The sequence below is a fragment of the Trachurus japonicus genome, chromosome 8 (assembly GCF_045865225.1).
Source record: "Trachurus japonicus isolate A0001 chromosome 8, Traja_1.0".
Lineage (NCBI taxonomy): Eukaryota > Metazoa > Chordata > Actinopteri > Carangiformes > Carangidae > Trachurus > Trachurus japonicus.
Window position 1 is genome coordinate 186,030 of NC_140914.1, and position 26,704 is coordinate 212,733.

At 44.5% G+C, this 26,704-nt stretch overlaps 1 protein-coding gene across 1 annotated transcript in view; it reads left to right on the forward strand.

Moving 5' to 3' along the window:
• The first annotated feature begins 4,717 nt into the window (after nt 1-4,717).
• The window catches only part of itga2b (integrin, alpha 2b), a 33,418-nt gene continuing 11,431 nt past the window's right edge, over nt 4,718-26,704 (forward strand). The window contains exons 1-22 of the mRNA XM_085783272.1: nt 4,718-4,908; nt 7,070-7,200; nt 8,066-8,169; nt 9,827-9,992; nt 10,563-10,612; nt 10,831-10,876; nt 12,482-12,601; nt 12,760-12,804; nt 12,958-13,001; nt 14,843-14,908; nt 15,281-15,333; nt 16,648-16,720; nt 16,873-17,008; nt 17,598-17,783; nt 18,223-18,268; nt 19,721-19,822; nt 21,002-21,057; nt 22,115-22,266; nt 23,471-23,584; nt 25,044-25,111; nt 26,006-26,141; nt 26,249-26,341. Of these exons, the coding sequence (XP_085639398.1) occupies nt 4,742-4,908; nt 7,070-7,200; nt 8,066-8,169; nt 9,827-9,992; nt 10,563-10,612; nt 10,831-10,876; nt 12,482-12,601; nt 12,760-12,804; nt 12,958-13,001; nt 14,843-14,908; nt 15,281-15,333; nt 16,648-16,720; nt 16,873-17,008; nt 17,598-17,783; nt 18,223-18,268; nt 19,721-19,822; nt 21,002-21,057; nt 22,115-22,266; nt 23,471-23,584; nt 25,044-25,111; nt 26,006-26,141; nt 26,249-26,341 (2,154 nt within the window). The 5' untranslated portion in view covers nt 4,718-4,741. The remainder of the gene's footprint in view (nt 4,909-7,069; nt 7,201-8,065; nt 8,170-9,826; nt 9,993-10,562; nt 10,613-10,830; nt 10,877-12,481; nt 12,602-12,759; nt 12,805-12,957; nt 13,002-14,842; nt 14,909-15,280; nt 15,334-16,647; nt 16,721-16,872; nt 17,009-17,597; nt 17,784-18,222; nt 18,269-19,720; nt 19,823-21,001; nt 21,058-22,114; nt 22,267-23,470; nt 23,585-25,043; nt 25,112-26,005; nt 26,142-26,248; nt 26,342-26,704) is intronic.

The following is a 26,704-nucleotide window of genomic DNA, read 5'->3' on the forward strand; positions in this document are numbered from 1 at the left end:
AGCGAGCTGACGCAGCTTCTGGAAATATTTACACAACCCAATTCAGTGTGTGTGTGTGTGTGTGTGTGTGTGTGTGTGTGTGTTGCGGTGCCAGCAGGTGGAGCGCTCTGATTGGCTCAGAGCTCCAGGAGGTGACGACCATATGTCTCTGCTGCGACTCTGAACAACCAGAGTCAGAGGTGAGAGTCGGGTTTAAAGGGACAGTACAACATTTATTCAGATCCTCCTCTCACCATAACCCCTATATAGAGTCATTAAAGGGACAGTTCAACGTTTGGTCTAATTGGCCCATTGCCATAATCCCTATAGTCATAGCAGTAGGTTCCTTACCTTTAATTGTCGGTGCAAGCTGTTTTTAGAACGGCGGAGCAGAGCCGAGAGCATCTCAGAGCTACGCTACGGAGGCTCATTATGGGATTTCTTGGTTTCCCTCATCAAACTCATCAAATACACAATCCAACAACTCCACAACGCTCTGGTGGACAAGTTGTGAGCTGCACATTCACCACGCTATGAGATAATAACACAACGTTACCACACAGAGTTGTTTTAGAGGGAAATTCATGTAAAACCACTGATGCGCGTTGCCTTCAGGGACAGTTTTTCATCAACAGTCTCTGTATTTATGACTAACATTCAGTGAAGACCTAAAATTCAGTATCTCCAAAATTGAAATATTGCAAAGGAACTTTTTTTTTTAAAGCATTTTTAATCTAGAAATGTTGGCCCTCTGAAAACTATGTCCATCTATATGCACTCAATACTCGGTTGGGGTTGAACTACTGATATTTTTATTTTTTTCCGTGATATTGTAATGTAATTATTTGTTAATGGTGAGCACCCCTCGCCCCAGACAATTCCTCTCTTTTTTGGTCCTGACCCGTTTGCATCCCTGGATTATTGACCCGGGGGAGAGAGGAGATCTATCGGCTCTGGATCCTCCTCTGTTGCTCACCCTGAGCTTTCTCCTGGTTTTCCCTGTTAAAAGGGTTTTCCATGGAGTTTTTCCTCAGTGGATGTGAGGGTCTAAGGACAGAGGATGTTGTTATGATGGGATGTAAAGCCCTTTGAGACAAACTGCTGGTAAGAACAGGCTATACAGATAAAACTGCCTTGCCTTGTGTAATGTGTAATTAGTAAATGTTCATACTGTGTGTAACTCTGTAAACCTCAGTGAGTTTCATCTGGTTAAATACAGGAGGAATCAAACATTAAACATTGTTATTATGAGCAGTTTCAGTCTCACACACACACACACACCTGACTCAGTAGTCTCTCCATCCTGTCTCATTCATCCCTCGGTCCCGCTCGGTCCGGTCCGGTCCGCTTCAGGTCTCCAGCCATGTCGGCGGGAAACATCAAAGGATCAAAGGCCGAGCCGATCCGGGTTAAACCAGGAGAGAAGAGGGTTAGCAGCTGTCTGGTCCTGGTCCTGGTTCAGGTCCTGGTTCTGGTCCTGGTTCTGGTCCTGGTCCTGGTCCTGGTCCTGGTCCTGGTCCTGGTCCTGGTTCTGGTCCTGGTCCTGGTTCTGGTTCTGGTCCTGGTCCTGGTCCAGGTCCTGGTCCTGGTTCTGGTCCTGGTCCTGGTCCTGGTCCTGGTCCTGGTTCTGTTGTGACTGAGTCCGGAGCGCGTGCTGCTCTCAGGAGGCTGCAGCCACGAGCCAATCAGAGCAGAGGGGGCGGGGCTTAACGCTTTTATTTTGAAAAGCACCTGCTGTGTGTGTGTGTGTTGCACATTGAGCCAATCAACCTGTACACACACACACACACACACACACACACACACAGGAGCGCAGTACTGGAACAGATTGTTCATTTATTTATTTATTTATTTCAGACATGTTCATTGAATCAGACTTCATCAGTTCCACAACTGTTTGTTTGTTTGTTTTGTTTTTCCACCATGTCTTGTTTTTAATAATGTTGTTTTTATTTTATGCTCTGTAAGGTGACCTGGGGTGTCATGAAAGGCGCCTCTAAATTAAATGTATTATTATTATTATTATTATTATTATTATTAACAGCAGCTCACGACCGAAGCTTAAAGCTCGTCACCGCCCTGATCACCGTTCACAACACGTTCATTTCATCACAGTGTTTCTTTCTTACATGTGTGACACAACAGCAGAGCTGCAGTCCAGAAGAACCTTAAACCTCTTCCTCTGGGTTTAAATCAGTTTGTAATTATCTAGAATAGAGTTTCATAATTCTATTTTAAAATCCCACAACAAGTTTCTTGATGTTTTAACCTCATCATGTAGTTTGTTCCACTGTTTGACACCAGTGACTGAGATAGAAAAGGGTTTTAACGTAGTTCTCACTCCTCGGCCTAAAGAACATGTTTCCTCTCAGACTCTGTCACTTCTCTGTCTATGAACAAACCTTGTAAGTTATGCGGAAGGTCCCTTTACTTAATCTGCAGAGTTTTGTAGTTGATGAAGTCGTGTAGTTTGAGGTTTTTTTCATTGATGAACAACTGGTTTGTGTGTGTGTCTCTAAACTGTGAGGTTGATGACTGATTATTGGTTATTGACGGATGAATCCACTGCACAGACTGATGAAGAGAAAAAGAGGAAGAGGACGGCGATGACAGAAAGGGGCGGGGCTTAACGTAGACAGAGGCTCCGCCCACATTGATTGATTGATTGATTGATTGATTGATTGATTGATTGATTGATTGATTGATTTCACACACAGGCACACATCAACTGGAAGAGTCTTACAAGCATATTTCATTAGCGTCGGCGTGTGAAAACGGGCCCACAGTACTCAGTACCCCGGTTTTAATCAGGTTTTTTAAGTACCCCGTATTTTAATCAAATTCGGGGTGTGGTGTTTACATGGACTTAGAGAAACCCGGTTATTCAGTATCCCTGTATACATGATAAATATCTGATTACGTGCGTATGTGTGTTTCATTCATGTTTATTGTTTACAACAGGAAGCTACTAGGAAATATGTAGGTCAGAAAATTTACAAATTAAAAATGCTGCCATGTTATATAACTTAATAAAAGAAAAGAAAATGTAATGTAGACTGATCGGTTTATTGTAAAACGTGCATTTATTGATGTAAAAGTGGTGATTTCTGTACACACGTGAGGCGACAGAGCCTCCAGGCAGCGCTGCTCTTCTGTCCAATACACACATGAAGCTTCACTTTACATTCAGACTAACTAATGCTACTGATACAGCTGTTAGATTTCATCACTGAGACCAACATTTATCTCCTAGAAATACTTTAACCAGCCGGTGGTAAACCTCTAAAAACCTGCGGGTAAGTTAATTAGCGATGGTTTTCTCCCCCGGGATGAGGACGGAGGTTGGCCGGCCGAGCAGCTCAGCAGACCGGCTGCTGTCTCTGTGATGTCCCGGTCGCTGCAGAGCTTCACTTCTCTGAAAAACATCGGAGCAAACTTCTAAACAGCCGTCGTTTGGATCAACTGGCCGTAGATTTGGGGTCTAAACAGTTACTTTCTCACATGAAAACATATTAAAACTTAATAGTCTCCTCGTCGCTCCAGAAAAGCGCTCTTGTTGTCGCCGCCATTTTATCCCGATTTCTGGAATCAGGAAATGGTGTTTACATTCACGAACACAAAAATATAAATGTATGTCTGTCCTTATTGGCACCATAGACTTTATACAGTAAATCAATGTTGGATTGATGAGAATTAAACATATTTCCCCAACTAGGATTCATTAGGACTTTTAGTATGTTGTTCTAGACACCTCATAGAAATAATATATGGTGAAAAAGATTCTGTTACGCGGTTTGTGGCGCAGTGCTTAAGCCGGCCGCCCTCAACGCAGGCGTCCCTGGTTCGAATCCCGCGTCGGGCAGACATTTCCTGCATGTCATTCCTCCTCTCTCTGCCTCCCCCTTTCCTGTCTATCTGAACTATGTGCTGTCAAATAAAGGCAAAGCCTAAAAATATACTTTCTGTTCACACTGACCTTCTGTTTGTACAGACATAGGAGATAAATACACATTTACATAGATATAGACAGAGATATAAATATAGATATACATATGCATAAATACATGTAGATATAAATAGATACACATAGATATTGTTATAGACAGATATTTATAGATACACAATAGATATAGACATAGAGTTGTAGACATAGATATAGATACACAAATAGATACACATAGATGTTGTTGTAGACATAGATATAAATAGACAGATATGTATATACTGTATGTGGTCAGACAAAAAGTGAAAGACTGACGCAGTTTGACATGAGGTGTCACACACACACACACACACACACACACACACACACACACACACACACACACACTGGTATCTGTCACTGACTCACTTCCTGTTTGAAGGTCGTTCAGTGACAGTGAAGAAGTCTCTGTCTTCCAGAAGCATGACAGCACATTAATAACCACACACACACACACACACACACAGACACACACACACACACACACACACACACACACACACACACACACACACACACACACCAATAGACCAATAGATAACAGACGTGTGTGTGTTTAGTTCAGATCGTCAGGAAACAGCAGCTCCTGTGGTTGGACTGCTGTCAATCATCTGTCACACACACACACACACACACACACACACACACACACACACACACACACACACACACACACACACACACACACACACACACACACACACACACAGTGCTGTTGGAGGGAAGCTCAGACACACACCGCTTCAGTTCAGTTTCTGCACCGACACCGAGACGACGACCATGTCAGTGATGTGTGTGTCCAGGTGTGTGTGTCTGTTGGTGTGTGTGAGTGTGTGTGTGAGTGTGTGTGTGTGTCTGAACCTGCGGGATGAAGCTCAGACGTTCGTCGGACCGACAGGAAGTCTGTTTGGATTCTCCCTGGACTTCCACACCAGCACCAGCAACAGGTCAGGACAGAAACACTTTACTTGACGCCTATCAACGCATTATAACCAGACTTATAATGAGTTATAATGCAGTTATAGCACTGTATAACTATAGTTATATTAATTATCATAATGCTTTATAACAATAATCATAACATACTATAAAGCATTTTATCTTGACTCTAAGGTCTTTGCACACTGAGTCCGTTTTTGTCGTCCGAAATTGCCGCACGTCAAAAAATAAATTGGACCTCATGTTGTGTCGATCATGTTTACACACCGAGTCCCAAACTTTTGTCCGTCATTAAAGTTTTGGGAACAGGTTCGACAAACAATAGAAACACAGTAGAAACACAGTAGAAACAATAGAAACACAGTAGAAACAGTAGAGACAGTAGAAACACAGTGGAGTCACAGTAGAAACAGTAGAAACACAGTAGAAACACAGTAGAAACAGTAGAAACAATAGAAACACAGTAGAAACAGTAGAAACACAGTAGAAACAGTAGAAACACAGTAGAAACAGTAGAAACAGTAGAAACAGTAGAGACAGTAGAAACACAGTGGAGTCACAGTAGAAACAGTAGAAACAGTAGAAACAGTAGAAACAGTAGAAACAGTAGAAACACAGTGGAGTCACAATAGAAACAGTAGAAACACAGTGGAGTCACAGTAGAAACAGTAGAAACACAGTAGAAACAGTAGAAACACAATAGAAACAGTAGAAACAGTAGAAACAACTAGATAAAGTAGCATTTCCTTTTGGAAATGCGTGTGAATGCTGAAAGCAGCTGAACGCTGTTGCAGAATTAGCAAAAATTGCAAGCAGTGATCACCATACAAGTGTTTGACCAAGGTAGGAATCGAACCCACAACCTCATGGTCAGTAGACTTCCACTCTGCCTCTAGGCCACAGTGTACACACAGTTGCAAAGACTGTTGTCTGTTGATGAGCTGCACTCTGTCTCACTCTGAAGTTAACGAGCCCAAAGCTGCACCTGTTGGAAACACACTGTGTCAACACCAAGAAAGCTTGAGAGTCAAGCTTGAATGACTTAGAATGAAAATTTCTGTGAATTTCAGGCTGAGAGCAGCAGTTTCAACATGAAGCAAGTTATCAGAAGTCAACAGAGGACGACTGGGAAAATAATTCACTATAATTGTTGTTGAGGCAAGATTTGAACCAGCAACCTTCAGGTGTTCAGCCCAGTGAGCTAACCACTAGGCTACAGACAGAGACAGTATGTGAGGGGCAAAGAAAACCTTTAATAAGAGGATCACTGGCTTCTGCTTTAAAATAAAAGTAAGGAAAGTGCAGAAATGAGCCACACCAAGTAAGAAGATGACTTTTTTGTGACCTGTGACTATTTTTTGGTGAATTAAAACGAATTAAAAAGCACTTAACAGCAAGTTACAAAGTTGAGCTCCTTCTCATGCTGCTGTGAAAAAAATGCATTGGGCTGAATGAGAGCAGAGAGCTCCCTGGCTGCATTTAAAAAATATTTTTAAATTATTATCTAAGTCTCTTTGCATTTTTGACCAGAATTTTAGCCAGAAGACAAGTGTGGCTACAAAACTGGAGAAAATCATGTGTCTAGAGTTTAATTTGTGGCCGTGCCGACAGTTTAGCCAGAAAAACTCTAGAATGTTTTTTTGCCTCTCTCCACTCTGGCTGACAATGTCACCACTCTAGCCCTGCTCGTTAGACGCAACACACACACATTATAAAGCTGGATTTTGTCAAAAAACTTAATGATTTTAAAACTGCCAAATATCAGAAACTGTTGAAGATATCAATAAACTGAGTCATAGAGGAACACTTAAAAAGTTTGTCTACAGCTTAGAATTTGAATGAAGTCTCTAGCAGAAAGTATGGTGAAGCGTTAGTGGCTGAAAGAAGTAAGAAGATTTGAAGAGTTTGAAGACTGTTCCAATACATTCTCTTTGGGGGAAAAAAAAATCAGAAAAAGTTAAATATTTGAAAAAGTATAAAAAGTATGAAAAATTTGAATACATCCGATAAAGTCCAGAAAAAGCTGCACGTTTTGATATATGAATTGTTGAAATAGCACAAAGTATGAAAGACTAGAAGAAGACCGTAAAAAGGCGGAAGAAAATGGCCGAACAGAAGAACAATAGTGTAAATGCTTTCACACTAATAACAGATTCTGATGTGTTCTAGGTCCTTCGCTGTGATTGGAGCTCCCCGAGCCAACAGCAGCCAACCGGGCGTGGCCGAGGGCGGCGCCGTGTTCCTCTGCCCCCTGTCACCTGAAGGCGCCGGCTGTGACATCGTTGAGTTTGATCAAAAAGGTAAATGGTGGATGTTTCGGCCAATCAGGCGGCAGAGAACACAGAGTCACCAGGTGTGTTTACCTGCAGTGTTTTCCTCAGTCTGATTGTAAACAGTCGTTTTAAATTAATCTTATTGGACCTGTTGACATGAACACTAAAGAAACTGATCCAGATTCAGTCCACGTAGACATGGACCAGCTGAAGCCGATTATATTAAACTGTGTCTCAGTTCAGCAGCTGCAGCTTCGGAGGACCCAGCCTACGCCGTCTCCGGGGGCAACGGCTTCAGAGGCTCCTCCTCCAGAGGCTCAGTCAACCGTCGGTAAATGAGACGGTCTAGCCTGGTGCGTCCGAATGTAAACAACGTCCTAACAACGTCCTAACGTTAAACATTTGAAAGTGGCGCTTGCAGCGGCTCCTCCGCTCCTCACCTACGACCAGCGGAGCGCGGCTCCATGGCGACCGGCGGAGCCCGGCTCCATGGCGACCGGCGGAGCCCGGCTCCATGGCGACCAGCGGAGCCTCCAAGCCGCTACAGAGCGGAGGATACAGCGGAGAGCTGCTAACGTTCCATAGCATGCTACGTTGCTAATAACAACAACGGAGCGCCCGCCAATGTCAATACGTGACGCCTACGTACGATGACGCGATGAGCAGAATGAATGATCCTCTATCAACTGAAGCAGCATGAAGCTGATGATCAGTCGCCGTAGAGACGACCTCTTCCAATCCGATCCAAAATACAATCTGATCCGGTGTTTACATGAGACATTTAGAATCTGATCGACTTCTTAATCTGATTGTAAACAGTATTTTTGTAAACGCAGCTTGTGTCTGTTGTTGTTGTTGTTGTTGTTGTTGTTGTGGTCCTTACCCGCTGCAGGTGACGAGGACTACATCAGCGACGACGGTCTGCTGCTCCAGGCCTTCAAGAGCCAGCAGTGGTTCGGAGCCTCGGTCCGGTCGCTGAGCAGCTCACAGCTGCTGGTGAGACCACACACACACACACACACACACACACACACACACACCTGGGGCCTGTACTGCGAAGGAGGCTCAACATACCTAGGCTTTGTGCTCAAGATGCAGCTCAACAAACCCTCAAGTCCGCAACCAGAGCTAAACGGTACTGTGACGGTGGTTATCAACTTAATTAGTCAAGTCCGGTTCTCAGCTTTGTGCTCTGCGTGTGTTCACATAAAAGGGGGCGTTTGACGTCATATTATTCTACTTCCGCACGAAATGGATCCACAACAGGCTGATTTCAGCCAAGACGAGTGCAATTGTTTTAATGGAGAGAGTATGAGCGATATTAAAAAAAAGCACGATCACAGCCTGAAGCAACAGTGTTGCTGCAAATATGACAAGAGAGGAGGCCGCTTTTAATTTTTCTGACAGCTCTTGCGCTACTTTTAAATATGAAGCTTTATCCATATAAACTAGAGCAACATCAACTATCATTTTAAATTGTGTTTTATATTGTTATATTTCACAGATCGCAATTATAACGCGAGTGTGTGTTTTATTGGAAGTGAGGCTGAATAGGTTACAGTGAGGTTTTTTTTTTAGGTGCTGTAGCTACAAGCAAATCTCATAAACAAAGACCTTTTTAAATGTGAAAACAGCGGAGACTCAAGATTTGCGTTTGGGCAACACTGAAATATAACAGGCGACACATCGGAATTAATTTATTCACGGCCACATTAAGTGAAATTATTAACTTTACAGATTATCCATCTGATTATCTGTCCTGCTGCGAGCGAACAACTTCTATCAGTGGTGACTGACTGTATATAAAAGTAAAATATAGACTATAGTCTAATATATAATGAGCTCCTGACGCTCAGCTCAACGGGTGAGGAGGCGGAGACAACTCTCGGCGGAGACGCTCAGAGAGAAAGTCAACAGCAGCGATCAGCTGATCTCTCCCTCCGTACAAACGCTCCGTTCTGATCCAGCTCCACTGGACTTTCAAAGTAAAGGTGACGCAGCTGTAAATGAGTTAAATAGTGAAACAGCAGTGCTTTTATAGCCGGTTTTATGATTAAACTCTTAACATAACCTGGTCGGGACCAGATTATGAGCTAAGCATAAGTTACCATGGTGATCTAGCCTCGTTAAAAGACAGCCACCTTCGCAGTACAGGAGAGGCTCACCCTGAGCTTTCTCCTGGTTTTCCCTGTTAAAAGGGTTTTCCATGGAGTTTTTCCTCAGTGGATGTGAGGGTCTAAGGACAGAGGATGTTGTTATTATGGGATGTAAAGCCCTTTGAGACAAACTGGTGGTAAAAACGGGCTATACAAATAAAATTGCCTTGTCTTGCCCTGGTGAGACTTGATGCGACTTGATGAGACTTGGTGAGACTTGGTGAGACTCGATGAGACTTGGTGAGACTCGATGAGACTTGGTGAGACTCGATGAGACTCGGTGAGACTCGGTGAGACTCGGTGAGACTCGATGAGACTCGGTGAGACTCGGTGAGACTCGGTGAGACTCGGTGAGACTCGATGAGACTCGATGAGACTCGGTGAGACTCGATGAGACTCGGTGAGACTCGATGAGACTCGATGAGACTCGGTGAGACTCGGTGAGACTCGGTGAGACTCGGTGAGACTTGGTGACACCATCTTCCGTGTCCCCTCAGGCGTGCGCTCCTCTCTTCCACTGGAACGCTCGAGGCCGCGGGGCGGAGTCGGGGAAGACGCCGGTGGGGAACTGTCTCCTTCTGGACCACAAGACGGGACTGTCCTCCTCCTTCTCCCCGTGCAGAGGAGCGCTGACCGAGGCCGAGTACAAGAAGCTCAAATACGGTGAGATCACAGCTCCTGGTCTGCCCCCTTCAAGCACTTTGTGAATGCTTTTTTTTTTTTTAACTCTTTATTTATTTTGCTTTTTTTTGTTTTACATAAACAAGTCAACAAGTCATTGAACAACAATGCAAGTCACCAAAATGATAAAAGATAACCCTAACCCTTAAAAACAGAGTAAAAGTAAATAAAAGTGGAGGTGGGGCACACCCCTCTGGATGCAGCTTTCATCCCTGTCCATTAGGTCTGCTGCATATTAGACTCTTCTTTTTTCATATACACAAACCATTTCTGCCACCTTTGGCCCAAGGGCTAGGGTCCCTGCAGTAAGTCAGTCTTTCCATTTGTGAATGTTTCTATGTCGTCTGCTGTCTTGTTTGTCCTAATGCGGCTCTTTATGCCTTTTAAATTGCCCCTTGGGGACAATAAAGTGTTTGATTGATTGATTGATTGATTGATTGATTGATTGATTGATTGATTGATTGATTGATTGATTGATTGATTGATTGATTGACTGACACCAGGTGGGTGTGTCTGAAAGGTCTCACCTTGTGTGTGTTTCTTGTTGCCTAGCAAAGGACCAGCGGTACTGTGAGGTCGGCTTCAGCTCTGACGTCACAAAGGTGGGTGGATGGGAGGGGGGGGGGGGGCAGGGGGGGGGCAGGGGGGGTCATGTATCAGCTGCTAATATAGACGAATTCAGGGAAGTAACCGTTACTAAGAGTGCTGTAGATTCTCTACACGTTGATCTTCTGATGATCTTCCCCCTATGGTTTTCATGGCGGTTTGAGCCAGGCGTGAAAAATAAAAACATGATGTTGTTGTTGGCACCGTGTTGCAGGACGGACGGCTGGTGCTCGGCGCTCCGGGAGGATTCTTCTTCCAGGGTGAGTGGCTCCTCCTGCTGGTCAGGAAGTGAACTACGACTCTAGTGAACTACGACTCTAGTGAACTACGACTCTCTAGTGAACTACGACTCTAGTGAACTACGACTCTCTAGTGAACTACGACTCTCTAGTGAACTACGACTCTAGTGAACTACGACTCTAGTGAACTACGACTCTCTAGTGAACTACGACTCTAGTGAACTACGACTCTAGTGAACTACGACTCTCTAGTGAACTACGACTCTCTGGTGAACTATGACTCTAGTGAACTACGACTCTCTGGTGAACTACGACTCTAGTGAACTACGACTCTCTGGTGAACTACGACTCTAGTGAACTACGACTCTAGTGAACTATGACTCTAGTGAACTACGACTCTAGTGAACTACGACTCTCTGGTGAACTACCACTCTAGTGAACTACGACTCTAGTGAACTACGACTCTCTAGTGAACTACGACTCTAGTGAACTACGACTCTAGTGAACTACCACTCTAGTGAACTACGACTCTAGTGAACTACGACTCTCTAGTGAACTACGACTCTAGTGAACTACGACTCTAGTGAACTACGACTCTCTAGTGAACTACGACTCTCTAGTGAACTACGACTCTAGTGAACTACGACTCTCTAGTGAACTACGACTCTAGTGAACTACGACTCTAGTGAACTACGACTCTCTAGTGAACTACGACTCTAGTGAACTACGACTCTAGTGAACTACCACTCTAGTGAACTACGACTCTCTAGTGAACTACGACTCTCTGTCGTCTGTAAGTGAACTACGACTCTCTAGTGAACTACGACTCTAGTGAACTACGACTCTCTGTCGTCTGTAAGTGAACTACGACTCTCTAGTGAACTACGACTCTCTAGTGAACTACGACTCTCTAGTGAACTACGACTCTAGTGAACTACGACTCTCTAGTGAACTACGACTCTAGTGAACTACGACTCTCTGTCGTCTGTAAGTGAACTACGACTCTCTAGTGAACTACGACTCTCTAGTGAACTACGGCTCTAGTGAACTACGACTCTAGTGAACTACGACTCTGTTGGCAGTAAGTGAACTACGACTCTAGTGAACTACGACTCTCTAGTGAACTACGACTCTAGTGAACTACGACTCTCTAGTGAACTACGACTCTAGTGAACTACGACTCTAGTGAACTACGACTCTAGTGAACTACGACTCTCTAGTGAACTACGACTCTCTAGTGAACTACGACTCTAGTGAACTACGACTCTCTAGTGAACTACGACTCTAGTGAACTACGACTCTAGTGAACTACGACTCTAGTGAACTACGACTCTAGTGAACTACGACTCTCTAGTGAACTACGACTCTCTAGTGAACTACGACTCTAGTGAACTACGACTCTCTAGTGAACTATGACTCTAGTGAACTACGACTCTCTAGTGAACTACAACTCTAGTGAACTACGACTCTAGTGAACTACGACTCTAGTGAACTACGACTCTAGTGAACTACGACTCTCTAGTGAACTACGACTCTAGTGAACTACGACTCTAGTGAACTACGACTCTAGTGAACTACGACTCTAGTGAACTACGACTCTAGTGAACTACGACTCCCTGCTCTCAGGTCAGGTCTTCACCGTTGCCGTGAGCGACGTGGTCAGCGGCGGCGGCAGCGACGAGCCCATTCAGTATGTGGGCGGCGTCGGCCAATCAGATGAGAGGGGAGGTTACGACGTCTACCGCGGTGAGTAGAGAGGAGGGGACTTTTATTCTGAAAGGCCCACATCGATGCTTCCTGTTTACAAACACACTGTAACACTGCAGCTCATCACTGTGTGTGTGTGTTACTGTGTGTGTGTGTGTGTGTGTGTGTGTGTGTGTGTGTGTGTGTGTGTGTGTCAGGTTACTCTGTGGCCAGTGGTCAGCTGACTGAAGACACCATACCAGGTCAGTATAAAATAATATAATATAATATAATATAATATAATATGACATAATATAATATAATATAATATAATATAATGTAATGTAATGTAATGTAATATAATATAATGTAATATAATATCTCTGGTGATCAATAACCAGTAAGATGTGTTTCAGATTATCTGGTGGGAGTTCCCAACGACAGGAACACAGCAGGAACAGTAAGACTCTCTTTAGTTCACTTTTTCATTTTATTGTTGAATATTTTTAGTTTTGCTTTGATTTTGACGTTTTCTGACGTCACCAGAGAGACCAGGTCTGGACCCACCCGGTCTGGACCCGGTCTGGACCCGGTCTGGACCAGGGGTCTCATTTATAACCGTTGCGTACGCACAAAACGGGGCTGAAAGTGGCGCACGTGACTTTCCACGCCAAGGTTGTGATCTATAAAAAACTAACTTGGCGGGAGAACGTGCGCAGCTCTAAGCAAACACTGACCCATGCGTACTCTGGTTTGGAGGAAAAGGGGAATTGGCGACACAGACGGTGTGGTGGTGAACTGAAGTCAGACTCAGGAAATGATGATTGAGAAGAACGATTATGTTTTTATTATCGGCCGTCACACATTTAATTTCAACCCGTATGCGTTAGATCCATGTTGCCACGGTGATTTAATTCAACAGCGTTATTTTGCATCGGACTGGTGTTTCAGAAACATCTTCTTAGAATCTAACTTAAAATTCAAAATCAAAATTCCTTCTCTATATTTAATCACCACCATCTCTCCGTCATATTGTCCACTCCCAGAGCGCAGGAGGAGGAGAGGACGGCGCGGCTGCATGGGATAAATACATGGTGTAAATAACTATATGTTCCTATGATACTGTGAACATATGATCGAGAATCAATTAAATCTCAAACCCTGGGAAAATCCAGTAATCGTTCCCACAATTGTTACATTCTGTTTTCTTGTTATCAAGAGAAGTGTCATGTTTGATCATTCCTCAGAATGTTACTGATTCTGCTAATTATTCAAAGTTTTATCGATCAGTCTAATTACTGTAAATAATACAGCGGTGCCCCGTGCGTAATTCTGCACCACGGCACCGCTGGAGGAGAAAGGAGGGAGAGGGAGACCATGATGAAGGTTAATAACTCGTTTCAGATTAGAACTGTTGTCATTGTTGTAACTATGTGCCGAACCGGGTCCAGCATGTGAGAGGCAGCGCACCAAAACAACACCGCGTGGCTCTGAGCCGCTGACGCCGTTAACAGCTGCAGCAACACGTCACGTCGCCACTTTCACACCTGCAGCTGATTCACAACACAGACAGAACAACAGCACGTCAGGTAACACTTTATTTTAAGGGGTCCTTGTTCCTGTGTATCTACCTAATTAATTGCAGTGTAATTACCTATGTAACCGTATGTAATAACATGTACTTACATTGTAAATACATAGTGTATTTTGGTGTACTTACAGGTCCTTGTTACACTTGTAATAAGAAATGCTTGTGCAAAGAGAGAGGACAACAAGCATTTCTTATTACAAGTGTAACAAGGACCTGTAAGTACACCAAAATACACTATGTATTTACAATGTAAGTACATGTTATTACATACGGTTACATAGGTAATTACACTGTAATTAATTAGGTAGATACACAGGAACAAGGACCCCTTAAAATAAAGTGTTACCGCACGTCAGGCTCATTGACATGCAGATCACATTCATGTGGTGGTTTGCATCGACCATCTACGGTTAAAACAGGGCGTGTACAGGGCGTGTACAGGGCGTGTACAGGGCGGAACGTGAAGCGGATTCAGCTGCGCACACTCGTAGGAACTCTGTGATTTATAAAGGGAAGTTTGCTTGCAAGTGTGCGTACGCAGGGTTTTATAAATCTGAATATTTACTGGCGCACGCAAAACTTGGCTTTTGGGCGTACGTACCCTTTTAGTAAGGATCCCACGCACAGTTTTATAAATGAGACCCCAGGTCTGGACTGAGACTGGACCCAGTCTGGACTGAGTGAAATAGTTCTTGTGGTTCTGTTGCTAGGTGACGGTCTACGACGGCCGGAGCAGTGGGACTCTGAGTGTTCACCACGTCTTCCAGGGAGCTCAGGTGATGATGTCATAGGTAGAAACACGTAGACGCTGCTGCCCATTGGAACGGATCGTCACCACCGCCGCCATCTTGGGGGGGGGGGGGGTGAATGGGGTTTTGTTATGTTTTGTTTTACCTCGTAGCTACTGCCGTTTGTGACATGCATGACGTCATCTATGGGTTTTACCATAGGAACCCCCCCCCCCCCCCCCCCTCCCCCCCCCCCCAAGATGGCGGCCGCGACGACGTTCCCGACAAGCCCGAATGCAGCATCTACGTGTTTATATCTATATAAATCTACCGTTATCTCTATATCAAGATGTGAAGTCACGGCCGCGTCATCGGTGACGTCATCGGTGATGTCATCACTGTGCTCTGTGTCTCCTGTAGGTGGCGTCTTACTTTGGACACAGCGTCACGGTGACCGACGTCAACAGAGATAGGTGAGTCCAGGTCCTGGTCCTGGTCCTGGTTCAGGTCCTGGTTCAGGTCCTGGTTCAGGTCCTGGTTCAGGTCCTGGTTCAGGTCCTGGTTCAGGTCCTGGTCCTGGTCCTGGTTCAGGTCCTGGTCCTGGTTCAGGTCCTGGTTCAGGTCCTGGTCCTGGTTCAGGTCCTGGTCCTGGTTCAGGTCCTGGTCCTGGTTCAGGTTCAGGTCCTGGTTCAGGTCCTGGTCCTGGTCCTGGTTCAGGTCCTGGTCCTGGTCCTGGTTCAGGTTCAGGTTGTAATGTTGAGTTGATGTTGACTTGACGACTTGATGTTCAGAAAGACGGTAAAAATCAGCTGTTATGACTAAGCCTCGTTTGATAGGAATGAATATCTGTAGTAGTCGACTTGCCAACAATGAGTACCCGGAAATGTTGAGTACCCCAAAGTTTTATGTTAGAAATATATAGTATGGGTCCCCAGTATTCAGAAACTGCCGGATGCTAACTTATATATATTGGACAATTAGCGTAACTGACATAATTAGCATAAATTAGCATAATTGCCTATATGGGCAATATTTCAGCAAAATTGACTTGGCTGATCTGGGCAATATTGGAGTGGTTTTAGGGGTTATTGGTGATGCTGAATCCATTTCTGACATTTTCTAAATTCAAAATGGCTGTCTAAACCGGAAGTGACCAGATTTTAACCACCAGTGGGACGATTTTGATGGATTTCATCTGGTCACTTCAATTTCACACCATACACCATGTCGCTATGGCAACGTCAACACACTCGTACTCACGCGTCGCGTTCGGTTGAGTTTACCGTCGCGGCAGACGGCAAAAGTTAAGATATTTGAACTCAGGACGGGATTGCCGTTTGCCATTTGCCGTGCACGGTATTTTTTTTGCCGTTGCTCCCCCAAGTTTTACCGTCGTTCTCTCGTCCACTAACATGGCGTCCAGCTCGCCGTGCCGTCTGCCGTTCACCAGACTCCATGTGAACGCAGCATAATAGGCAGATCTCTCCCTGCCCCCACATTCTGTGACATAAACTGTAAACTGTTTTCTTTTCTGTAACAACATCTCTGTCCTGGGTGATGATCCCTCCTCTGTTGCTCACCCTGAGCTTTCTCCTGGTTTTCCCTGTTTAAAGGGTTTTCCATGGAGTTTTTCCTCAGTGGATGTGAGGGTCTAAGGACAGAGGATGTTGTTATGATGGGATGTAAAGCCCTTTGAGACAAACTGGTGGTAAAAACGGGCTATACAAATAAAATTGCCTTGCCTTGCCTTGTTCATGTCCTGTCAACCTCTGTCTGTCTGTCTCTAGTCTCGATGACGTGTTGATCGGAGCTCCTCTCTACATGGACCGTGTGACGGAGCAGCTGCAGGAGAGAGGACAGGTGGTCTGGTCTCTGATATTTCTGGAAACGATGCCGTGTTTACGGAGATGTTTTCCAAAACGATTAAGAAAAAGATCGGATTCGGTGAAGCCGTATCCGTGTGGGCGGGGCCTTAATGTGGGCGGGGCCTAACTCTTCTGTTCTTACCTCAGGTGGTCGTTTACCTACAGAGGAAACACGCCCCCTTCACCTCACAACCTGACCAATCGTTGGTCGGCTTCTCCTTGTATGGGAGGTTTGGCTCCGCCCTCGCTGCGCTGGGTGACCTGGACATGGATGGTTACCATGGTAACCCTTCCAAACACTTACGATGATGATGTTTCCATACAATAAATGTCTTTAAAGGGACATTGTGTAAGAATTCCTCCCATCTAGTGGTGCGGTTGTATATCACAAGCAACTCAGTCGTATTTTTCATGCTGCATTCAGGTGAAATTGGGCAGACGGCAGACGGACGACAGCTGCTGCACGTAACGGCATAAACAAGCCTCTATGTAAACAAGTGGTCCGTCAGCACGAGGCAAAACAATACACGTGACAACATGTTGTCATGGCGATGTGGTATTGTTTTACCGGCTTTCTCTGGACTTCTTTGACTAAAATGACATCTGGTTTGTTAGCGACGGCCGTCTGCCCGACTGCAGGTGAATGCAGCATCAGTGTAACATTCATATCCATGGAGATATGAATGATATGAACGGCTCATTCAGAGCTGAAAGGAACACTTCACTTTGTTGATGTTAATGAAAAACAGACTGAAGAACCAAATAATACATTTTCATGAATAGACAACAGGAGAAGTTACACAATGTCCCTTTAACTCGTTGTGCACAGTGATGCTAACGTGTAGCAGCTAACCGTGACTTTCTGTGTGCAGACGTGGCCATCGGGGCGCCGTGGTCAGGCGAAGGTGGGCGGGGCCAGGTGTTCATCTACAGGGGCAGCAGCGACGGTCTTTTGGCCACGCCCTCTCAGGTGATCGACAGCCCTCAGTCTGGCAGCAGGACGGCGTTCGGCTTCACTCTGAGGGGAGGGGCCGATGTTGACGGGAATGGATACCCGGGTAGGTTCTGGGTTCACACTGGCGGCGCTCCGGCACGGTTCTGGTTCTGGTTCCCCAACGCAACTTTGAACCGGCTGAAAAAATAATTGGTTCGGAACCTAAAAAGTTGGTTCGCAGCAGAACCAAAAAATTGTTGGTTTTTCACGTAATACGAGCAGGAAAGCAGCAGGAAAGCATAACCATGTTATATACAGTAGCTTAGTAAAATAAAACTTACTGCAGACTGATGTGTTCATTGTAAAACATTTATTTATTTTTGTAAATGTGGTGACTTCTGTACAGACAGAGCCCCGAGGCAGCGCTGCTCTTCTGTCCAATACACACAGGAAGCTTCACTTTACATTCAGACTAATTAATGCTACTGATACAAAATATAATTGTAAAAAGAACAACTGTAAATGTGTGTGTGTGTGTGTGTGTGTGTGTGTGTGTGTTGCAGACCTGCTGGTTGGAGCCTGGGCTGCAGACAGAGCTTTTCTCTACAGGTATGAAGCCAAAGTCCTGACCCAGGACTCTGTCAGTGGACTGATCAGAACTTTGAATTAGTGTATTCTCTGAGTTCTCCAGTTTTTATTTAACCTTTATTTTACCAGGCAAATTGCTTGAGATAAAAAAATCTCTTTTACGAGCAAAAAGTTAAAGCAGAAGTAAGCGATCCGGTGGTTTTGGCTAATGCTGCGTTCCAGGCAGGCTTTTGAAATCGTAAATTACAGCTTCAAGTCACAACTTACGACTTTGTAGCGTTCCAGGCAACCCACTCGTGTTTCTCCGACCTGTTTTACCTGTGAAAGTCACTATAACGGCCACTCGTAACTTCTGACCCGTGAACTCGTACCAGATCGAACTGGTACCGCTTCACAGGTCAGAAAAACACTAGTTACGAGTTGCCTTGAACGCACCATAACAGTCCTCGTCCCTACGTCACCACATTCACGGCGTCCCTTGGCTGCACACACAGCCCTGCATGCCGTTCTCTCTCCTCATTGGATAAAAACTGTAGGATACGATAAATGTTTTCTCTTCGGCTCAGAGCAGAGCAGAAGTCAGGTGAATGTTTGTGTTAATCTAAGTCTTAAATAGTTGTATCTTCCGACAGCAATCACTTCTATAGAGTGTTTGGTCTGAAACACGGGTCTGTCAGTCACTCTGCTCTGCTCTGAGCCCAGGAGAAAACTTTCCTTGTATCCTACAACCTTTATCCAATGAGGAGAGAGAACGGCATAAAGGGGCAGTCCTCTCTGTGTGTGCAGCCAAGGGATGCACCTGAATGTGGTGACGTAGGGACGAGGACCAATAGATCCATGACGAGGGCGGGGGCTGCTAACTCCATCTGCTGACAGGAAGTTATGGTGCGTTCAAGGCAACTCGTAACTGGTGTTTTTCTGACCTGTGAAGCGGTACCAGTTCGATCTGGTACGAGTTCACGGGTCAGAAGTTACGAGTGGCCGTTATAGTGACTTTCACAGGTAAAACAGGTCGGAGAAACACGAGTGGGTTGCCTGGAACGCTACAAAGTCGTAAGTCGTGACTTGAAGCTGTAATTTACGGTTTCAAAAGCCTGCCTGGAACGCAGCATTAGCCAAAACCACTTCGCTTACTTCTGCTTTAAGTTATTGATCTGTCTTGTCTGTAACAACATCTCTGTCCTGTCTGTCCGTCCTGGGTGAGGGATCCCTCCTCTGTTGCTCACCCTGAGCTTTCTCCTGGTTTTCCCTGTTAAAAGGGTTTCCATGGAGTTTTTCCTCAGTGGATGTGAGGGTCTAAGGACAGAGGATGTTGTGATGATGGGATGTAAAGCCCTTTGAGACAAACTGGTGGTAAAAAACGGGCTGTACTAATAAAATTGCCTTGCCTTGCCATCTGTCCAAGTGAAGGACGGCTCAGTCAACAGCAGTTTATATCAGAGTTATATGATGAACATGTGATTGTGTGTGTAGGTCCCAGAGAGTGGTCCGGTCCAGTGTTTCTCTGGCTCTGCTTCCAGACTTCCTGAACCCGGACGTCAAACTGTGTCGTGCACAGAGCACAGATGTGTCCTGGTAACTAACAACACACAACGAACCGCAAGTCGCTTTCACAGCTCTTCCAAATGTTCTGTTGTTCTCGGACCCCTTCGTCTTTCTTTTCTTTAACCTTTATTTAGATCTCGAAAGCCATTGAGGGTAGAGAGCACATCAAATCAAAACAACAACCACATAACAAATACAGTAATCATAAAGATACATCAAACAGCAACACGATTTTTAGGATTATTTTTGAAGCAGTTGCATTCAAAAGCGTGCATATTTATGACCATGTTTTTTTTTAAAGTCTTCCTGGATTTCCTGGACTTCCTGGTCTTTCATATTGTTTCATATCATCCTAAGGTTCTAAATGTCAAAATGTAAAAAAGCAAAAGAAAAGAAAAGATCACGATAAATATTTTTATTCTGTGGGTAATGGGGGCGGGACTAGATCAGCTTTTGCTTCTCCCGCTTTCCCTTTCGGCCATGTGTATTGTATTACTTGAACTAAGATGAAGTGTGATGATGATGATTTAAATTGACATGCCCGAAACAAACAAATTGATTGATTGATTGATTGATTGATTAATATACAGTACAGGCCAAAAGTTTGGACACACCTTCTCATTCAATGTGTTTCCTTTATTCTCACTGAAGGCACCAAAACTATGAATGAACACATGTGGAATTAACAAAAAAGTGTGAAATAACTGAAAACACGTCTTCTCTTTCTTCTTTGTCTTCTCTTCCTTCTTTTCTTCTTCCTCTCCTTCTTCCTCCTCCTCCTCTATCTCTGCCCCCACCAGTTCTAGTTTCTTCAGAGTAGCCCCCCCCCCTTTGCTCTGATTACTGCTTTGCACACTCTTGGCTTCTCTTGATGAGCTTCAAGAGGTGAACCTTCAACCTGACCTGAACATGGTTTTCACTTCACAGGTGGTGTTGCCTTGTCAGGTTCATTAGTGGAATTTCACTGAGAATCTACAATGTCAATAGTCATGAAAATAAAGGAAATGCATCGAGTGTCCAAACTTTTGACCTGTACTGTATGTGGTCGAGGTTCTTCTTCATGTATGTTTAAGAGCTTTGCATGTTCCTGGGTTTCGGCCCAGAACATTTAAAGCTCTTGGCAGGTTCCTCCGACGGCGACATAGAAGCCAGCGTCGTCTGCATATCGATGAATAACGCTCGATCACTGAGCCTCGTCTCTCTCCGTAGCTTCGTCGTCCAGGTGTGCGTCCATGTGTCTGGTCACAGGATCCCACAGCAGACAGGTAAACACACCTGAGGGGAAACTCAACACACTAACGGGACTGATGCTGCGTTCAAGACAACTCGGAAAAAACAATTAGCTCCGAGTTGTAAAAAAATGAATTGAACGGCGTCGAACTTGGAAATTACAGGTGGGAAACTCAGGTATCATTTCATATCAGAGCTCCGACTTTCTGACTTGACGTCACGACAACATCAAAACATGGCCCATGTTGAGGCTCAGTCCTCGGTGCAGGCGGCCCCGGTTCGAGTCCCGCGTCGGACGGCCCTTTCCTGCGTGTCGTTCCCCCACTCTCTACCTCCCCATTTTCTGTCTCTCTCTCAACTGCACTATCAATTAAAGGCAATAAAAGCCCAAAAATATACTTAAAAAAAAACAAAACATGGCGGCCCTCGTCTTAAACGGTTAGAATCTAGACATTTGAATTCATTTGTTGAGGTTTGAATGCATATCGTTGTGTATTATTGCAGTAGCCTAGGTATGAAATACGTTTATATATATTTTTTTGAAGTATATTTTTTGGCTTTTTCGCCTTTATTTGACAGCACAGTGAGACAGACAGGAAAGGGGGAGGCAGAGAGAGGGGGAATGACATGCAGGAAAGGTCTGCCCGACGCGGGATTCGAACCAGGGACGCCTGCGTTGAGGACTGTAGCCTTAACCACGCGCCACACACCGCTCCAAATACGTTTATATGAAGCTGTGATTGTTGTATGGTGTGGTGTTGTGTTCCTCGTATGTGATGAAATAAGGTTTAACTGTTATCAAGGCTGTAACATTATATGTGACTCATCTGCAGCGTCTCCTCTCCTCCACAATAAACATCATTTACTGCTGCAGTGATTTTTACTGTTCAGCTCTGAGCCACAATACGACAAACTTCCTTCAGGTATCCAGGTTTTTTTTTCTCCCGAGTTCCTGCAGCGTGAACGCAATGATGTCGGAAGTCGGAAATGTCCGAGTTGGGAATTCTGATCTCCGAGTTGTTATGATGAACGCAGCATAAGGACCGTGTAATGACCTCATTTCCCCGTCTCCCCTCTGATTGGCTGACGCAGCGCTACGGGTGGACCTTCAGCTGGACAGGATGAAGCAGCCAATGGTGCGACGGACCCTGCTGCTGTCGACCAATCAGCCGCAGGAGATGATGACGCTGCTGGTTCAGAGGGAAGTGGGCGTGGCCTGTCTGAATCAGACCGCCTACCTGAGGGTGAGTGGCGGGAAACGGTCACGAACAGGTGAACGAGGACAGACCCACACCTGTATGTGTGTGTGTCTGTGTGTGTGTGTGTAGAGGGACAGGGTATTGTTTTAATGTGTCATATTTATATTTATCTATTGATTTTTTTTAAAGGACAATTCCAGGCAAATTCAACTCGGGGGTGTATTTTCCTATCATTTTAGGTCTAACAGAAGGAATCTGAAGATTTTCAGTTTAATGTCTCCTGTTTTGCGGTAGTTGTGTCTGTCCCCGCATCGCCACGGCAACGATGAATGGGAGCGGATTGAAATTCTGCTGCTTAGGCTGTTTCCATCCCTCAAAGCCACAGACAGCGTCAGATGGAGACTCAAACATGCAGCCAGAAGTTTATTTACTTCAACAAGCCGACATGTTTGTAAAACTAGATCTAATTCAAAGTCTCGAGACCCAAGTTGACGCTCGGTGTGTTCAGGTGCAGTGTCATAAACACAGGAATATCAACTCTTTACTTGCAAGTCCAAGAAGCAAGTCCAGAGTTGATTTATGACACAAACGGTAGCTTTTCCCACTGCACCTGAACACACCGAGCGTCAACTTGGGTCTCGAGACTTTGAATTAGATCTAGTTTTACAAACATGTCGGCTTGTTGAAGTAAATAAACTTCTGGCTGCATGTTTGAGTCTCCATCTGACGCTGTCTGTGGCTTTGAGGGATGGAAACAGCCTAAACAGCAGAACTTACATCCACTCCCATTCATTGCTGCCGTGGCGACGCGGGGACAGACCATAACTACCGCAAAACAGGAGACATTAAACTGAAAATCTTCAGATTCCTTCTGTTAGACCTAAAATGATATGAAAATACAGCCCTGAGTTGAATTCGCCTGGAATTGTCCTTTAACAATATCTTTATTGGATTTTCGTTTTAATAGAAAAAAATATATATAAACATATATATATGTACAGGAAATGTATCTATTGATTTACTGATTATCTATTTATTACTTTGTGCACTTTACTCTGTTTTTATCATGTACTGTACTGGGTGTATGTTGTGTTTTTATGTCAGTGTGTGAAGCCCACTGAAACAAATCCCAATCAACAATGTTGTTGACATGGCAATAAAGTATTGAAACTTGAAAGTTGAAACTTGTGTGTGTGTGTGTGTGTGTGTGTGTGTGTGTGTGTGTGTGTGTGTGTGTGTGTGTGAACAGTCTGAAGAGGAGATTCGAGATAAACTGAGTCCGATCTTCATAACTGCCAACATCAGCCTCCACGATACTACCCAGCATGCTTTGCTCTATGGACAGACCCATGCTGCAGCACAGGTGAGTCTGAGACACGCACACACACACACCTGGACACCGGGTCATTGCAGGTAGGTTACCATGGAGACACGTAGTCTGATTAGAATAGGTTTAGAGTCCAAACTGAATGAAAAAATAAACAGCTCAAACTGCCCTGAACCGGTTTCAGAGAGGTGGAATAAACTAGAGCTGTCCCGATTATCATATTTTGACAATCGAAGCTTCACGGACATAAAATCGATCAAAATTGAAGCTTCGGCGGTGGCGGCCGTAACGCGCTCGTAGCGGAAATAATGAAAGTAACGGCAAACAAACACTGCATATCTCCAAAATCAGGCAGATGCCAAGTAGCCTACTCATTTTAATGTAACTGCCTTCATGATCGATTTCCATGGCAACGAACGAAGCTTCGATTTTTTTTTGGGTCAGCCCTAGAATAAACCTTTTCTTAAACCGAAAGAAATGAAAACTTTCATATAAACAGTGAAAGTGAATGTTGTTCTGGTTCTGTTCTTTCTTTCTGCTCCGTGTCGACGTAAAACATGTCGCGCCGTTTCTTCACTCGACTCGCAAATGTTTGAATGAAAGAGTCAAAACAAAGAACAGCTACTGATCTAATCTGACCAGAGATCTCTGTTTGGATTTCTGAGTTCCATACGAACCTGTGTATCTGACCGGACCGGACCGGACCGGATCAGACCGGACCGAACCGGACCAGACCGAACTGGACCGGACCGGATGAAACGGTTAAAACCTGAAAGACTCATTCAGGATGAATTTGCGTTCTAGAGCAGCGCTAGCCTTCATGGGGTCCACATTTAAAACCAGTACATTTAAACATATAGTCTACTTGCCAACAATGAGTACCCGGAAATGTTGAGTACCCCAAAGTTTTATGTTAGAAATAGATAGTATGGGTCCCCAGTATTCAGAAACTGCCGGATGCTAACTTATATATATTGGGCAATTAGCATAAATTAGCATAATTGCCTATATGGGCAATATTTCAACAAAATTGACTTGGCTGATCTGGGCAATATTGGAGTGGTTTTAGGGGTTATTGATGATGCTGAAGCCATTTCTGACATTTTCAAAATTCAAAATGGCTGTCCATATAGGCAATTATGCTAATTTATGCTAATTATGTCAATTATGCTAATTGCCCAATATATATAAGTTAGCATCCGGCAGTTTCTGAATACTGGGGACCCATACTATCTATTTCTAACATAAAACTTTGGAGTACTCAACATTTCCGGGTTCACAATGGGGCCCTATGGGCTGGCAAGTAGACTAATACATCTACAATCACTACACAAAATCAGTCAGAGTGAGGAAACGGTCTCCATGGAAACCACCTAGTGATGTACAGTTAGAGCTGTTGTTGTGGGGGCGGAGCCTGGTGGGACGGTCCCGGTAACGCAGTGTGTGTGTGCGTGTGTGTGTGCGTGTGTGTGTGTGTGTGTGTGTGTGTGTGTAGACCAGGATCATTCTGGACTGTGGAGACGACAACGTGTGTGTTCCTGACCTGAAGCTGAGAGCTGAACCGTGAGACACACACACACACACATTCATCTACAGTGACCTTTCAGAATAAAAGCCTCCTTTTAGAGAGAGAGGGGTAGAAAGACAGAAAGAAAGAAAGACAGAAAGAAAGAAAGGGGGATATATGGAGAGAGAGAGAGGGGTAGAAAGAAAGGAAGAAAGAAAGAAAGAAAGAAAGAAAGAAAAAAATGCTTTGGCAACAACAAATTTCTGTTCAAGCCAATAAAGCTGTTTGAATCTAATTGAATTGAATTGAGAAGAAAGACAGAGAGGGATAGATGGAGAGAGAGGGGTAGAAAGAAAGAAAGAAAGAAAGAAAGAAAGAAAGAAAGAAAGAAAGAAAGAAAGAAAGAAAGAAAGAAAGAGAAATGGGATAGATAGATAAAAAGAGGTAGATAGATAGAGATAGATGGAGATAGAGAGGAGTAGAAAGAAAGAAAGAAAAAAGAGTGGGATAGATAGAAAGGGGTTAGATAGATGGAGACAGAGAAATGGGGTAGAAAGAAAGAAAGAAAGAAAGAAAGAAAGAAAGAAAGAAAGAAAGAAAGATTTTTTTTCTTTTAAAACCAAACTTTTATTATCAGTCTGTCCTTTGTCACAAATCAAATTCAATCACAAAAAGAAAGAAAGAAAGAAAGAAAGAAAGAAAGAAAGAAAGAAAGAAAGAAAGAAAGAAAGAAAGAGGGGGATAGATGGATAGAAAGAGGTAGATAGATGTCTGCATTTACATTTTACATCTGTTCGTTCTTAACTTTTATTACTTTTTATCTGTAAATATGAGCAGTTTAGTTCAACAGCTTCCAGGTCATGTGATCTCTACTCAGTCACCACGGTAACGGCCACGACCCCCCCTCCCCTCTGTGTGTGTGTGTGTGTGTGTGTGCGTGTGCGTGTCAGTGTGTCAGACAGCGTGTTGCTAGGCGACGACCAGTCTGTGGTGATCTCGGTGTCGGCAGAAAACGGCGGTGAGGGAGCGTACGAGACGGAGCTGGTCGTCCACGTGCCTCAACACACACACTTCCAGAGCAGCCAGGTGAACACACACACACACACACACACACACACACACACACACACACACACACACACACACAGACTAAAGCTACCAGTGTGTGTGTGTGTGTGTGTGTGTGTGTGCAGGGCGTGAACAGGCTGGTGTGTGTCCAGAGGAAAGAAAACCAGAGCGTCGTCGTGACCTGTGACCTCGGGAACCCGATGACTCAAGGACACAAGGTGACCTCACTATGACCTCACTGTGACCTCACTATGACCTCACTGTGACCTCACTATGACCTCACTACAGCTGCGTTCCGATCCACAGTTTACGTGGACAGAGCCCCCTACTCCCTGCTCCCTGCACAGGGAATCTGCCGTAGGGAACTTCACTTAACCGATATTACACCAATCGGAACACCCTGCAACCTCACAGCTGTTTCCGCTCGAGTTTAAAAATAAAGTTTTTAAGTTTCAAAATGTTTCACGCCACTATCACCGTTTAGACAGATCTGAAATGATAGAAGAAACATTACTATTTCTGTGTGCACAAGCAAAGCACTTTTGTGTTGCAATGCGTGGTATTTATTCAGTTTCGGGGCA